This window comes from Canis lupus, chromosome 24, assembly GCF_003254725.2.
Source record: "Canis lupus dingo isolate Sandy chromosome 24, ASM325472v2, whole genome shotgun sequence".
NCBI lineage: Eukaryota > Metazoa > Chordata > Mammalia > Carnivora > Canidae > Canis > Canis lupus.
The window spans coordinates 41,865,115-41,881,557 of NC_064266.1; the positions used below are offsets into that span (position 1 = coordinate 41,865,115).

At 53.3% G+C, this 16,443-nt stretch overlaps 1 protein-coding gene across 1 annotated transcript; it reads left to right on the forward strand.

Annotated features, from left to right (window-relative positions):
- The first annotated feature begins 1,428 nt into the window (after positions 1-1,428).
- On the forward strand, positions 1,429-11,296 carry TFAP2C (transcription factor AP-2 gamma). The gene is made up of 7 exons (XM_025470469.3): positions 1,429-1,713; positions 3,364-3,849; positions 3,965-4,016; positions 5,249-5,465; positions 6,042-6,160; positions 8,479-8,623; positions 9,720-11,296. Exons 1-7 carry the CDS (start codon positions 1,666-1,668, stop codon positions 10,003-10,005), a joined length of 1,353 nt encoding a protein of 450 aa, XP_025326254.2. The 5' UTR covers positions 1,429-1,665; the 3' UTR covers positions 10,006-11,296.
- The last annotated feature ends 5,147 nt before the right edge of the window (positions 11,297-16,443 follow it).

A 16,443-nucleotide genomic window follows, 5' to 3' on the forward strand; every position in this document is an offset into this window, starting at 1 on the left:
GTTTCACTTGGAGGACGCCCGTTTTTATTTCAGTTCTTTTATTTTAGGCCCATCCGGGTCTAAAGAAATGGCAAAGCCCAAACAAACACGAGAAGGAGCAGGAAGGTGTGTGTGCAAATCATTCCGTGGATGGGGAGTGATCCACTCCAGGCCGGAGTCACTGTAGGGACAGGTATTAATTACTGCAGAATCGGATTCGGAAGCGGATCGAAACGGTCCCCTTCTCGGATTCTCTCAGAATGTTTAAATTCAGATCCAGGAGCCAGATGGGACGTCCCAGTAAAATTCGCCCTTGAAAACGAGCGGCTTTCCCCTTGCAGTGGAAAAGGTCAATTCCAGTCATTGGGCCGATGGATTTCGTTTCTTTAGAAATTGTTTAATATTGCGCATTGCATTCGAGTTTGGGTGGCCAATAAATATTGGGGCTAGAGGCAGCGTTTACGCGGAAGTTTCGTTTTCAGCCTGTGTCTGCAGAACCAGGGTACTCCCCCCTCCCGCGGGATCCCTCTCCGGCCCCTCCCTCCTCTCCCACCTCCTCGCTTCCCCCGCGCGTGGCGCTTGGGCTGCATTCGGCCCCGCGCCTCCTCTCCAGGGTGAGCAGGCGCAGGCGTCTGGGCGTCGGGCCGGTCGGAGGCAGCTGCCGAGCGGGCGCGGGGCCGGGCGCGGCCGGGCGGGGCCGGGCCGGGCGAGGGCGCGCGGGGGACCCCCGGCCGCAGGCAGCGGCGGAGCGGCAGCTTCGGGCGACGGGGCCAGACGCGGGAGCCCCAGACTCGGCGGCTGGCGGAGGCCCGGCCGCTGCGCGGCGCGCGGGGGGCCGCCTCCCCAGGGGGCCTTCCCTCCGCCAGCCCCTCGGAGGAATGGGCCGGCGCTCCGACCCGGGCGAGGCCGGGGAGGGGAGGCGTCTGCGGAGGGATTGGGGCTCGCGCCGCGGGATCCCAGCCTTCAAAGCTGAAGTCTCCGTGAGTGGGTGGGATGGGGGCATTTTAGGAGATGCGGAGGCCCCCGCCGTTGAGCTACCCGAACGCGGGGTCTCTTAGGTCCAGGTGACCACGTCTTTCGGAGGATGGGGGAAGGCGCGCTCGGAAAAAGCGGGGGCGGGGCGCGCGGGGGGCTCTTAGGGATTTGGAGCCCGGGCCCCAGCCCCGGCGGCCTCGGGGGGGTGTGTGTCGGGGCTGGGTGACGCGGGCGCGCCGGGGCACCCCGACCTCGGGTGCCGGCTGTCAGCCGCGGGCCGCCCACGCGCTCCGCTCCTCGCCCCCCGCAGCGCCGTGGTGCGCGCGGCGCCCCGCCGAGGTGCAGGGCGGAGCTAGGCTGGGACTGGCTGGGGGCCGCCCCGCCCGGCGCCCGGGCCTCGGTGCCGGCCCCCGGGGAGGAGTTATGATAATTTCCTTCTCATTAAGGCGCCCGGGTCCCCCGGCTATTGCCGGGACGCACAGTGCGGGCGCGGCTCCCCGGGTCCCCGGCAGCGGCTGGTCCACGCGCGGCGCCAGCATCTCCGCTCGCAGAGCCGCCGATGCGCGTCCGGTGACCGCGACAGCGAGGCCCTCGCGTGGCGGGGGCGGCGGCAGGCGCCTGGCCACCGTGACCCCCATTTTGGATTTACCGCTCGGGGGGTGGGGGGAGCCTGGATTTAACTGGCGGCTGTTTTGGGGGACGCCGGACGCCATGTTGTGGAAAATAACCGATAATGTCAAGTATGAAGAGGACTGCGAGGTGAGCTGGGCGCAGGGGCGCAGCCTGGCCCCGCCCGAGGGCAGCCCGGGAGGCGGGGGCCCCGGGTCCGGACGGAGGCGCGGGGGCCGCCTGCGGGCTCCCGCCTGCGCCCCGCGAGGGGACGGGGTCCCCCGCTCCGGACGCCCCCCGGCTCCTCGGGGCCCCTTCCTGAATCCGGCCTTCCCCTGACCCTCCACCCTCGGGAGCAGGGCCTGGAAGAGGCCGGCAGATGCACCCGCCAGGCTTACCGGTCGGTTCCTCGCGAAGCAAAGCAGCTCCTTCCCCTGTTCTCGGAAGGGCGCCCCGTCTGCAAGCCTCAGACGTGGCTTTTACGCACGATGTCTCCGTCCAAAGGGGTCGGACGCGGCGACCTGCCGGCGACACCTTTGCGGTGTCCTCCGAGGCGGGCTTGTCACCTGCCCCGCTAAGTCCTAGGGGAAGCCAGAAAAAAAAAAAAAAAAAAAAAGAAAAAAAACCCCGAAGTTTGGCTTTTAGGAGAAGTGGGGGCTGGGGAGCGCCGGCGGGGGGGCCCCCCGAGGCCAGACGGGGCCGCAAGCGCCCGGAGTGCTCCAGCCAGTCGGACAGGTTGAGCTAGAGTTTCGGAGTGGGAGGGAGGGAGGCGGCGAGCGGGAAGAGGAAGACGCGGGCGGCGGGAGGCGTGCGCCGGGGCGCGGGCGGAGCGGGGCCGGGGCCGGGGCCGGGGCCGGGGGGCGCGGGAGCTCCGGGGGCTGCCCTGCCGGCACTTCCGGCACTTCCGCTAGGGGGCGACGGTGCCATGTGGCTCCCGGTTCCCTGCTACCCCTGTGACCCCCTGGAACCCGGGGAGACCGGTCTTTTAAGAATTAAGTCGGACAGGCCTTGGGGCTCGGGACGCGCGCAGGCAAGGCTGCCCGGTAGTCGGGGTCCTCCATCCCCGCCCCCACCCCACCCCGGGACCCCGACTGGCGGGGACGCGCGCGGGCCGCGGCCGGGCAGGGCGGCCTCCCTCGCGGTCTCTCCGGGTCGGGACGCAGCCAGCAGGGAGGGCGGCCCAGGCCGCGGCGCGCGCCTTCTTCCCACGTTGCTCGGGCGGCGCCGGGCGGCGGGCCTGCTGGGGAGCGTCGCTCGCCCGGAGGTCTTTGTCCTGAGGGCGTGGAAGGGGAGGGTCCCTGGGGCGTGGAAGATGCGCACTTCCCGCTTTGTGCGCTTTATCCGCGCTTGCGGCGGCGCCGCGGCCTTTCGTCTGGCGCCACCATGTGCGGGCTGGTGAGCGAGCGGCCTCCGCCCCGAGGTCACCGCCTGCCGATCTCCTCGCCCGCCCCGGACCTGGGCTCGGCCTGGCCCAAGGCCTGGGGTTCGGACTTGGCGCTTCGGGCCGCCTCGGGCATCGCAGGGCCCCGGCCTTCGCCGCCGGCCGTGGAGGACGCGTTCCCCCAGGTTCTTCGAAGTCTCTTTGCTTCCTCCGTTGACTCGCGGTTTGCAGCGAACCCCCCCGGGGCGCTTTGTCCCCGGGAGCCCTGCGGCCGGAGGGCAGGCCCCGCGGGCTGGGTCCCGGCCGGTGCGGTGGGTCGTCCCCTCACCCCCGGGGGCGCACGGCCCAGCGCAGCCCCTGCGGCCACTTCGCTGTAGCGGGGTTTCGTACTAGCGGGGGTCTCTGCCTCTCTCTCCCAGGATCGCCACGACGCGAGCAGCAATGGGAACCCGCGCCTCCCCCACCTCTCCTCCGCCGGGCAGCACCTCTACAGCCCCGCGCCACCCCTCTCCCATACTGGAGTCGCCGAATACCAGCCCCCGCCCTACTTTCCACCGCCCTACCAGCAGCTGGCCTACTCGCAGTCGGCCGACCCCTACTCGCACCTGGGCGAAGCTTACGCCGCTGCCATCAACCCCCTGCACCAGCCGGCGCCCACCGGCAGCCAGCAGCAGGCCTGGCCGGGCCGCCAGGGCCAGGAGGGGGCTGGCCTGCCCTCGCACCACGGGCGCCCCGCCGGCCTGCTCCCCCACCTCTCCGGGCTGGAGGGTGGTGCCATGAGTGCCCGCAGGGATGCCTACCGCCGCTCCGACCTGCTGTTGCCCCACGCGCACGCCCTGGATGCCGCGGGCCTGGCCGAGAACCTGGGACTCCACGACATGGCTCACCAGATGGAGGAGGTGCAGGTGAGCGGCGCCTGGGCTCTTGCCCCTCCTGCCCGGACCTGGTCGCCCCCTAGCTTCTCCTACCCCTCGCCCAGGCTCCCCGAACTCAAGGGAGACTTTGTCTTTTCTTCCCTAGAATGTTGACGACCAGCACTTGCTCCTGCACGACCAGACTGTTATTCGCAAAGGTACGTAGTGAGAGCAAACTTTTCTCCTCCCCGGGCCTCACATAACCCGGTGAAGTGAGGGCATGTGGCGGCTGGCTTGGGACATTGGTGGTGGGGAAGTGACTGACCCCGGCTGGAGAAAGGTAGGTTTTGGGGAGTAGGAAGAGATCTTTTTTTCTGAACTAAATGAGAAAGGATGATGGTAAAAAAAAAAAAAACTCTTTAAGAACTGTCACAAGAGATTAATTGGGATTTGTTACTCCAGATAATTCTCTCCGGGAATATGATCCTTTGACTTGGATGGTGTTTACAGTGTTAGTCTTCCAGAGTGAGAACGCGGTGATTTAATTTTGGGGAAGAAAAAAACACACCCTTGCCTTAGTTGGGTGGTCGATTGGGTGACAGTTGTTGAATGAACGGATGTGATTCTGTTTCCCGTTTCAAATATGCATATGGTGAAGATCCTTAATTCTGACATGCTGGAAAAGGTTTTGAAACTGTTCCGGCCTACCAAATAATAATACAGCGGAGAAAGGATCAGGGTGGGATAATCTGCCAGAGGTCGGGTTTATGCAGGGTAGTGGGGGAGGGGATTAGAAAATGGGATCACTTGGTGAGTGTCTGATGAAATTAAGTTGCAACTGACCGGATTACCGGTGGAGCTGTTCTGGAAATCAAGTAGTTTTAGATAAAAGGTAGTTAGGGTGGGTCGTCCGCCACTAGGAAACTAAACTGCTTGAAATCAATTGGGAAATGGATTTTGAAGAAAAACTCAGAAAGTAAACTGGATTTCCCAGGAAGCTTGTAACAGAACAGGTTCGTTTGTATTTTGTAATTTACCGTGATCAGTTGCACTGAAAGGTTTCGGCAAAGGATCTGAATGTGTCCCGTGATTTTGGTTGTTCCGTTGTTGAGTGAGGAAGAAAAAAAAAAAAAGCCCATTTATTTAGGATTGAAGCAGTCTTTCGAAAACAAATGTTCTAATTAAACAGATTTTAACAGTGGCTCGAAAATGAAAACCCTCCATGCTTGGGGTCGTGACTAATTAGCTCTGCAAGGTGTTAACTTGTGAATTTCAGATTCGATTATCTTTGAAGAATATGACTTAAAAAAAATCTGCTTGCAATTTACATAGCCCAACATGCAGCGTTCTTTGCTTACAGAGCTCTTGGGGCTTCGGTGAGTGGTTTGAAAAGATCCCTTTTTCCTAAACGCAGCTCTCTGTGATTGCCACTTTTGCTCTTCATTCGCAGGTCCTATTTCAATGACCAAGAACCCCCTGAGTCTCCCTTGTCAGAAGGAACTGGTGGGGGCTGTGATGAATCCCAGCGAGGTCTTCTGCTCCGTCCCTGGAAGATTGTCCCTCCTCAGCTCTACGTCTAAATACAAAGTGACAGTCGCTGAGGTCCAGAGGCGATTGTCCCCGCCTGAGTGCTTAAATGCCTCATTACTGGGAGGTGTTCTCAGAAGGTACATGGGGACACACTCCGGCCACGGTGGTTGGGTGGTGGAAGGTGAATAACATAAAAACCCCCGGAGGTATTTTTAACATTTATGTAACTTTTATACTTAACACTGAATTCTAATCGGCTTAGAGTTTTAGTACATTCCTTCTGTTTTAGAAAGTGCCAGATGTAGAAGGAAGTGCTAAAACAGCGCTCACAAATTATCATTTGCTTAGAATTTGGTTGTGTGTAGGGTGGTGGCATCCCTATTAGGGGTAGAGGAGCTCCTTGGGTTTTGTTCCCTGAGGGAGTTTTTTTGGGGAGGGGCTATTAGCTACAGTTTTGTTTTGTTTTTTTTAAGTGAAAATATATCTGCCCCAGAACAATTTGCAATGTTATATGATGGGGGGTGGGGGTGGGGTGGGGAGAAAGGTGTTGGTGATGTTAAGATTTCTGAACTTTCCAGGCATTAATCACAGGACTCCCTGTATCACTTGATTATGATCCACATCATGTAGATTTGATAGCAGCACTTTAGGACTGTAGGATTTTAAGAGGGTGCTTTCTTGAGAAGAGCTAAAGTTCACTTTCTTTTGCTCAGAGCCAAATCTAAAAATGGAGGCCGGTCCTTGCGGGAGAAGTTGGACAAAATTGGGTTGAATCTCCCAGCCGGGAGGCGGAAAGCTGCTCATGTCACCCTCCTGACGTCCTTAGTAGAAGGTCAGTGGAGTTTTGCTTTTGTTTTATGGTGTTTTTATTTGTTTGTGCCATGTCGTTTGTGTCGTTACTGCTTTCCCCGAAGAAAAGCTTAAAAGAAAATGGCTCTGGCTCTGTCACAAATAGACGTGAGGTTGAGTTGTCCTGAGCTCATTGTCATGAATCACAGTAATTTTATCAAATGAGTTAACATTTAAACATCCGACTGCTTAAGTATCCTGTTCTGGGTTCTCCAGAAAAATCATTGTTAAAAAAGAAACTGGTTTCCCTAACCTAAGAACCCCTACTGTTAGGGTGTTGGGACGTTTCCTCGAAGTAAACGGATTTTTGAAAGATGCATGGATCAGCTCCTACACCTTTAAAAAAACTGGTTCTGCTTTGGTGGGAAGAGGCACCATTTCTAGCTTGGGTCGCCAGGGGGATCTATCAGGATTGTGGTCAGTAAAGAGAAAAGCCCTTGTGGACGGTGGGAAGAAGCCAATTCACAAGCCCTTTGTTCATTTCCCGCATGGAGGAAAAAAAAATTAGTGGGGCCCCTCTCCCCCGTCCTAAAATAGTAGGATGTAACATTTTGGTTTACTGAATGGGCCTGTACCCCCAATCTGGAAGGGAGCCAAGAATGCAATTACAGCCTTTAAAAATAAGTGGGGGCGGGGAGGGGGGTGTCAGGGAAAAGTGAAATAATTTTTTTTTTCAAAAACCAGTTCATTGTTGCTGGGCCCGGGGAAATGGGAGTGGGACACGGAGAGGCTTACCCTGAAGCCTGGAGCAGCCCCTCGCCCAATCAGCGGGGCGCTGGGCTCTCTTCGGGCCCCCAGGGGAGCCAATGGGGGGTGGTCGCCTGGTGGCCAGGCCATCTTTTGAACACTTTCTGTCCCCGGTCTAATGGTGCTCCTGCGTGCTGAAAGAGACTTGGCAAAGTCCTCCTCTACCTTTTTACGAGTGTCTTTGGGGGTCAGGGCGAGGAGAAAGGAGCTGCCTGTTAGCTGCCTGTTGGAGCACAGCTGCCCCGCATGGAGAATGGTGGGTTCTGCGTGCGTGGCGCATAAATGTGGCTCCGCGAGGTTTTCTTTCTTTCTGGCCGGGGCTTGAGGTGCTTGAATAAGAAAGTGTGTGTCAGAACAATGGTTCTCAGATTCTGATTTAGTTGTAAGGCTGGGAGGCAAGTGGAGGGGAGGTGGGGGGGGCGGGGGTGCCACTATCTGGGTTTCTGGAAAGCTCCTGCCAGCCTTGGCACCGTGGAGCCAGGACCGGGCATCTCGGGCGGGGATGAGTCCCGTTGGTTTTTCTCTCCCTCTGTGATCCATCCCCCAGTGATTTGGACAAAAGAGGGTGGGTAGTCCAGATTTGGGAGTTGGACTCTTGAACATTTCTAGTGGAAACGCAGCCCTGCCTTTCTTTGTGAAAAGAAACCTCGCAGGGACTTGCCTACTTCAGCAACGGGGCACTCTGGTTTTAAAAAGAAGGTTCTCCATCAAAGACTTTGTCACGTCTTTCAAAAATTTTTTTATTTATTTTTTAATGAGACAGAGAGAGAGTGGCAGAGAGACAGGCAGAGGGAGAAACAGGCTCCCTGCTGGGAGGGGTGGGGCAGAGAGCCCGATGTGGGACTCAATCCCAGGACCCCCGGATCACAACCTGAGCCAAAGGCAGACGCTCAACCACTGAGGTACCCAGGTGCCCCTGTCAGTTTCTTAAAGAAGTGACCATGTGGCTTTTGTCCAGTGTGCTCGACTTTAAAATTTTCCCTACTTCTCCACAATGATAGCTTGTGTTATTGAGAGGAAGCATGAGTGTGTCTCAAGGATCTAATTTTGAGGGTCCAAGGCTGGTTAGCATTATTCCAGGGCACTGAAAATTTTTGGTCTCCCCCCACCCCCCCAAACACACTGGGTGTTTTCCTCTGTGCCTTGTCCCATAGGACCAAAACCACTGAAATACCTGGGAAGTTAGTTTTATTTGCCCACTGGATTGTTTTTCCTGTGTGTGATTTCATTTTATTTATTTACTTTTTAAAAAGATTTTATTTGAGAGAAGGAGCCAGGGAGCAGGGCCAGAGAGAGGGAGAAGCAGACCCCTTGCTGAGCGGGGAGCCGGATGTGGGTTTGATCTCATTCTGGGCGGGCCTCCGAGATCATGAGCTGAGCTTGAAGGCAGGCTCCTAACCTACTGAGCCACCCACATGTCCTGTATGTGATTTCATTTTAAAATGCCAAGTCACTAGTGGACCATCCGGGTTAGAAAAGGAGGAAAGAGAGGTTTACCGGGGTGGGGTGGCCACAGACCTCCTCTAAACCTGCTGCCACTGCTGATTATCCTAGGTGAGGCTGTTCATTTGGCTCGGGATTTTGCATATGTCTGTGAAGCAGAATTTCCTAGTAAACCAGTGGCTGAATATCTCACGAGACCTCATCTTGGAGGGCGGAATGAGATGACCTCTAGGAAGAACATGCTGTTGGCTGCACAGTGAGTATCCAGACTTGGCTTTTTTTTTTTTTTTTAATTTTATTTATTTATTTATGAGAGACACAGAAAGAGGCAGAGAGGGAGAAGCAGGCTCCATACAGGGAGCCCAAAGCGGGACTCGAACCCGGGTCCCCAGGATCACACCCTGGGCCGAAGGCGGCGCTAAACCGCTGAGCCACCCAGGCTGCCCCCAGACTTGACTTTGATGGCTGGGTGCTCTGATCTTGAACTTGATGGTGGAGGTGGGGGATGCCCTGTACAGCCCCTGCTTCTCAAGAAAGAAATGCTCAGTAAGCAAAGGTGTTCAGCTAAAGGAACTGGCAAGGGGGGCTTTCTTTGAATATATTGCTCAGTAATGAGTGTTTTTGGAGCTGCTCAGTTATTTGGCTAAAAATAGTTAAACTACCCTTTCAGTCACCGTGTTTCCTGATCTTACAGGAATGTGTTGAACAATTTTGTTTTGTCACATCCAGTCAAGATTGGGTGCCTTCTGCCTCCTAATAACAAGACCTTCTTATTGTTGTTTTTTTTAAATGTAACGATCCGGTTGGATTTGTGGGCAAACTGTCTCCAACCGGACTTAATGCAGCTGCAGGATTTCTCCTAGAAAGCCCACAGTAAATTGGTTTTAAAATTATGGTCAACGAGGCAGAGGTAGTCCAGTTAGGAAAAGTAGCAAAAGGATGCAGAGTGAACTGGCTGGTAGAAACAGTGACTTTCAGGGAGCTGGGGCTTCTCAGGGTTCTTGAAGAAATTGGTGTCTGGGTCCCCAGGCCGTCCCCAAAATAAATGGCTGTGCATTGTAACCGCCTGGACCCACCTCTAGCACTAGTCCTGGTGACCTTGGCCCTTTGACTGGGGTTAATCCTGTTATCTTTTCTAATTGCTCTGAGGATTAAAGAAGATAGTGCTTGCAAAGAGTTTAGCTCAGGGCCTAGCACATAATAGGTGCTAAGTGCAGCAGTTGCTTTGGCGTGTGCAGGCCTGGGGTTCTGATTGCTCCTGGGTGGCAGCCTCGGGGTGATTTGGCTTTGTCCTCTTTACCTGTCAAGAGCTAGACTGAGCTCACAGATATGTGTGTTGACTGTCCTCACAGGCAGGTGTGTAAAGAATTCACAGACCTTCTCAATCAAGACCGAACCCCCAACGGGAACAACCGGCCCACCCCGGTCTTGGAGACGAACATACAGAACTGCTTGTCTCATTTCAGCCTGATTACCCACGGGTTTGGCAGCCAGGCCATCTGTGCCGCTGTGTCTGCTGTGCAGAACTACATAAAAGAAGCCCTGATAGTCATAGACAAATCCTATATGAATCCTGGAGACCAGAGTCCAGCTGATTCCAGCAAAACCCTGGAGAAAATGGAGAAGCACAGAAAATGAAGTACGGGCGTGAGGCCGAGGGCTGAAGAGTGTCGAAGGAAATGGACTCCACAGTCATTCTCCACCCGGACAGACTGGGAACCCCTTTTGCCGGGGACAGTTTGTTACCCGCCTTCCCATTAAAAAGGCCTCCACTCGTTTCTGGATCTTTTACGTGCCCTCCTGGATTCCTTAGTGTTACTTCTCTAGCGCTGAAGTGTGTGTGTCTCCTTAAGTCTGGACAAGTTATCGGAAGGTGACAAGTACTGGTTCTTTATTCATTAAGCTTATTTTATTCTTTTGAACCCCATTCTTTTCTCTGAAAGTGGTGCTACAAGTTTTAGAACCTTTTAAATAAATTCCCTGGGCTCACGAGAAAACCCACACACGTAGCTGTTGAAATGTCACATTGATGCGATTCAGATCAACAGTAACTTTGCAGTGTTAAGGTGATGGCTGGCTTTTTGTCTCCACTAAATATTTATCTAAAAATATTTATCTGGCTTCTTCAGACACCAAATCCTACAGAGATGGTAGGAAGCAAAGATTCTCTCCACTTAGCAACTAGTTTAATAGGAGGTATTTGACACGCTTTTAAACCCCTTGTTGAAAGGGGGCTTTTGAGTTTTACGAAACTTGTAGAAATGAAGCCTGCTGAGGATTTCGTGTTTTCTCTCTCTCTTTTTTTTTTTAATTCTGAGAGTTAACTCATCGATGGAGAGACTGAAATGTCCTGTTCCTTTAAGGTACTGAAGCTTTATTTGCATAATTTATTTCACATCTTGGTATTTCGAGTAAACTTGAAAAGGGGAGGCATAAAGGGTTTTTTTTTTTGTTCGTTGTTCTTTTGTTTTTGCTGCCCATCCCGTAGGAGGCTCTGTGTGTTGAGAAACAGTGCGTCGAGTGTACAGGTTTTATTTATGCATAATTTAATGGGGTCTGTAAATATGGGTGCACTTCTTATGACTTTTTTGACAAATGGGATTCAATTTTAATATTGACTTTTAAAGGTGATGGGGTAATCTGAAACACTTCTTTAGGTTTTATTCCTCTGTACACAGGGTATGACAAAAATAAGAGGATCCTGAGTTGGTTCTTAACGCCGCCGATGACTATTTAAATGACAAACCTCTGGTCATGAAGCAGTAATGTTGTGTCACGTCCCCCCATCATGCAGGACCGGCAGACGGGGGTGGGGTGGCGTGTGCTGTACCTGTGTGGGGGTGAAATGGAGGCTTGGAAATGGCTGTAAACGGTCCCCGAGTAATTGTGTCTACGATGCCTGTATAATAAAAAAGTATTCTTCATAGAAGCTGCGAAAGTCGGGTTACAACTTGGTTTTTTTTTTTTTTTTAAAGTCCTTAGGACGGTGGGACAGTGGGGAGAACTAAATTAAGGTTTGGCTTCAGCTTAGATCGTGGGACTGAGCGGGCAAGGTGGGTGCCAGGGGGAAGCCAGAAGTTTCATTTTGTCCCTTGTGAGACCGCTCCCCTGCACTGGGCCTTGCACTCCCGGGGGGACCCTCAGCTTCTTGCAGTCCCCCCAACTCTGGCCGCTGGGGCTGTCAGGACCGGTTCTTCTAAGAGAGAGGGTCCATGGTTTGGGAGTAACCTCTCTTGCGTAAACTTTACCCTCTTGAGAAACACTACGTGGCCAGCTTGCCACCGCAGCATTTTGAGAATGGAAATGAGGTGTGATGGTAGGTAGTCCTCGGGCAGACATTTCGTCAGGAGGAGTTTTGCATTCAGTCAGATGCAAGCTTTGCAAACTTCTCAGTGTTTTCAGTGCCCTGAAATCCTCCCATCTTTGGAACCTGACAAGGCGTGCGTCTGTCCGAAGCACCCTCACCGTTTTGCGGCCTGGTGTGTCGGACCTTGGGTCTCTGCAAGTCTACTCGGGGAGCAGAAGAGTCTGGCTGGGCCGGTGTACTTGCTGGATGTTTGTGAGGATCTCAAATGTACTCCCCGGGTCCTTGATTCCAAGATGAAGTGGCCTGGCATATCCTCCAGGAAGTGATATGTTTATAGTTTGGCACGAGAGGCTAGGCTTCAAAGGGAAGTGGGAGCGAAAGGATTTTCCACGTTGGACGAGGGCCGTTTCTTCAACTCCAGCCTCATAATCCTTGATTTATAACTCTACCAAAAGCTCAGCAATTCCTGACTTTGTGCTGGCATTGGATGTGAAGTAATTTAAACTCTGCCAACCTAATACTTTGCTCTTGGCAGCTTGTCCTTGGCCACTGAACGTTCCTATTAAGTTGGATTTATCTGGTTGATATGTCAAGTTCACAATTGCTTCGCTTTAGAGGAGTGAAAAGAGGTCTTAGGTTGGCAGTTATTTCTCAATCAAGATGTGAGATGCTGGGTGCTAAAAGGAAGTTATGGGGGCAAAGGGCTGACGGAAAAAGGACTGTTTTCTTATCAGCATCTTAACCTGCTTTTGGACCAGATTCTGGCTTTTAGGAGCTGTGCCCAATCGCAAAGCAGACAATGTTCTGGAAATGCCCCAAAGTCAACCAAGGATTGAAGTGAGTCATAAGCAGGGCTTGTGCTCAATTGTCCTTTATCCTCGTTCCCACTGAAGCCCACGGATGGCCACTGGGTCCCCAGGGTCGGGGGCACAATACTAACAGGCTTTTCTTCCCAACACTGCGTTGCTGATAGGCGAAACAGCCAAGTCACCTTGGCAGATCCCTTAGAGAAATTGCTACCTCGGCTTTTCCCTCCTGACCCTGTTTGTGAGAAGGGTTCCCCATCCTTGGAGCCCCGTACTTCCCATGGTAGGTAGACGGTTGCTTCTCATGGGCCCGGGGTGGTTGCGTTGCCAGCCTCACGATGGTGAGGATCTCCCTTCTCCTTTCCCCTTCGCCCTGTAGTGTGCACACTGGCTGACAAATTGCGCTCCCCTTTCTGAAGGTACAGGACGCCTCGAAGTCTGCCCTCTGGAAGAAGAAATGAAGACGCTTCTGTTTTCTTCCCCGGTCGCCCTGCAGGAAAGCCATCATTGTCTGAAGGCACGTTCCGTCCAGTGCTCCCCGTGGGAGCCTGTTGACTGGACACCTGCCCATCCAGGTACCTGGCACCTTGGTGCCCTCCAGCCTCGCAGACGGCACATATAGAAGTTCTGTGGAAGGTCAGAGAGAGGGTGTTTTCAATAGCACTTCATGGTTGTCTTCTCTTCCATGTGTGCAGTTTTCAGTTGTGGGTTAGCAAAGGGATGGATGAGTCTGTTTCTCATTTGAGACGATTCCATAACGATGGCCATCAGTTTTTTCTTCTTGGGGGGTCTTAAGCGCCGGGGTAAATTCTGAGGCCTTTAAGTTCCTGTATTTGAATGTTAAAAAACAAAACAAGATAGGGTCATGGATGGGTGAAAGGCAGAAACTCCTTGAGGCTTGGCAGCGGTGGGGATTCTGGGGCCCGTTGCCTGGTTTCCTGGGGGGGCGGCGGGAAGACGTTCGTTACCAGCTGTTGTGAATTCCTGCAGAGGTTCTCGGACTTCTGAGGACTTGTGAACACTTCTCCAGTCTTCCTCTCGCCGGGGGGCAGGGAGGCAGAATGGGGGGCAAGGTGGCAGCTGCATTTGTTCCTTTACAAGCAGGTGGAGAGCCTGGGAAGTATAGCTACTTTTGGTCACAGGAGGAAAGAAGAGTCTAGGGCTCTTTTAAATGTGTTTTCCAGGTGAGGGAGCTTTCTGTTATCCCTGGCACGGTAGTGATTCTTAGCAAATGTCTCCTCTAGCCACCTGAGCTCAGTGGGCGGTGAGGGTTTTTTCCTTCACTGGGAGATAAGGTTTAGCTTTTGAAATTTCGATGCTGCAATGCACAGGTGTGCTCTTCCCAGGCGTAGCTGTTGCTCCTTGACGTGATAACTGCCGACTTGCCTTCCAAGATCCCGATTACCCTGGATTTCTCTTCTGATCGACAGTCTTCATTTGCTTCTCTGAAACCCACAGGCCACCACGTAGGGAGGCTTGGTGACGCTCGCAGCCATCGAGATCTGCCCCCTCCTGGTTCTGCTAACCCAGGCTGCCACCATGCCCAAGGCCAACTGATGCAGGGCGTTAACCGCCCCTTGAAAGTCTTTGTCTGCTGGTAACATGGAGCATAATCTTCTGAGAAACTTGACCTCGTGATTTTTAAAAATCACCATTGCGTTGGAGCTGATAGTTTCATGGAATGCTCAGTTATTTTTGGCACCGTCGTAAACGCTGTGATTTCCCTGCCTCTTTGGGATAACATCTTGATGTGGGAGATGGGTGGAAGGAGAGCGTGGAAATTAGAGTCGAAAGGCCTAATTCCAGGGACCTGTTCAAGGAACAGCTTGGTGAAGAGAGTTCCAATGTCAAGTCTCCGTTGGTTTTTTTTTTTTTTTTTTTTTTTTTACTTATGACGCACAAAATGTTCCTTGTTGTTTCTCAACGTTTTCCAAGGAAGGATCCCGATCTTGAGGAAGGACTCTCCCAGGTGGGTGTCAGAGTTAGATGAATCGGAGGCATCTAGCCTCCGGCACTTGCTGAGACTGGAAGGCATTTGGGACTCCATGGGTGATCTAGGTTGAAACGGTGCCTCCCCGAAAGGTATATCCATGTCTTCACCCTCTTACTTCAGAATGTGGCCTCATTTGGACATAAGATTGTTGAATCAAGGTGAGAGCCTACTGGAGTGCCCTGGACCTTAATCCCAGTATTGCTCGTATCCTCCTAAAAAGGCAGACCACAGTCACGTGAAGGGGAGTGCCCAGTGCCCACCGAGGCAGAGATTGCAGAGATCTGGCTGCAAGCCAAGGAAGGCCAAGGATGGCCGGCCACCACCAGCAGCCAGAAGAGGCAAATACTCTCCCCTGCAGATTTCAGAGGAGGACGGTCCGGCTGACACCTCGATTTTTGGACTTCCTGCCTTCCAGAACTGTGAGAGGATAAATTGCCGAGGAGGCGAACACGGCGGTGAAGGAGTTCTTCCTCTGTTAGTCTCCCCCAACTGATCATTCTACACGTGGGTGTCCGAGCCGCTGTTTCGGTGAACTGGGTGCCTCTGGGTATCCCCACATTGATGCCTGGGAAGTAGTGGCTGTTAAACCTGGCAGGTCACCAGAGATAGTGCGAGGATTCCCAGTACCCTGCTGCTGCCTCTGACACACTGAATCAAACTGGGGCTAGGATCTAAGAACTTGGAATTTTTTTTTTTTTTTTTAAATTTTTAGAGCCAGAGAGCACAAGCAAGCTGGGGGAGGGAAGAGAATCCCAAAACAGACTTCACTCTGAGCAGAGAGCCCAATGCAGGGCTCCATCCCAGGACCCTGAGATCATGACCTGAGCTGAAACCAAGAACTGGCCGCTTAAAGAGGTACCGCCAAGAACCTACATTTTATCAGAAACCAGCTTTTCTTGGTGACCTTGGTGTGAGCCGAGTTGAGGAACCACTGCCATCTAGTATCTTGTAGCTCTAAAATTGAGTCCTATCCCTTCTGGAAGGGAGGGGAGGGGACATGACTTGCCCTGTGTCCCCAGGGTCCTCTTCAGGGTCTGGGTACCTGCTCTTGGGCTTCTGCTGCACCTGGTGATCACAAAGCACTGGGGTCACTGTATGGTAACATTGTCTGGCTTCTGCAGTTGGCTGCGTCTACAAGGGCAGGGACTGTGTCCGTGTCCATCTCAACCACATAACTAACTAGCTCAATGCCCAGGACAGGGCATTTGCTCAAAAAGCATCTGTGTTGAATCCAGGGGACCAAGCTGGGCAAAAGTGGGGTGTCTGGGGTGGTCCCTGCAAACAGTCATCTTCTGGGGCCTCTTCAAGACACCAAACAGAGTAGCTTTGGCAGTCCTCTTGGATCCTGGGGACGACAGAGGGAGGGTCTGAGGATTTAGGTCTGTTGAACAGCCAGCCAGTCTCCCTGGCCAGGACAGGGTGGAGACGGGTGAAGATAGAGAAGACAAGAGCCTCAAGCTACTGGGTCATTCTTCTGGTCCCCAAGACCCACCCTTTTCTCCTCTTCCTTAGGAGATGTGGGGCTGATGGCCCAGACTTGGGGCTCGGATTCATCAGCACTTGCCTCATTGGTTTCATGAACCAAGAGCAGGAATCCTGCTTGGGCCTGAGGGTCTGGGAAGGAGGTGACTTTCCCCCAGATGACGTTTGCAATGTCTATAAGGCATTCTTGGTTGTCACAACTGAGGGAGGGAAGTTGTTACTCGTGTTTAGAGAGTCGGTCGATGCTAAACACCCAGCAAGGCACAAGACCGCTTCCCACAACGCAGAATGATCTGGTCCAAGATGTCTGGAGTCCAAAGCTTGAGAAATAACTGTTCTAAACAAAATTAAACAGAAAAAAAAAAAAAAAAAAAACAAGAAAATAGGCATTACTTTCATAAAAAAGCTGACCTAGTGTTTACAGAAACGAATACGTGTTAAATGAATGTTTAAAGCCACTTTGTTGGGGCAGGTGAGAGAAGGGAGGA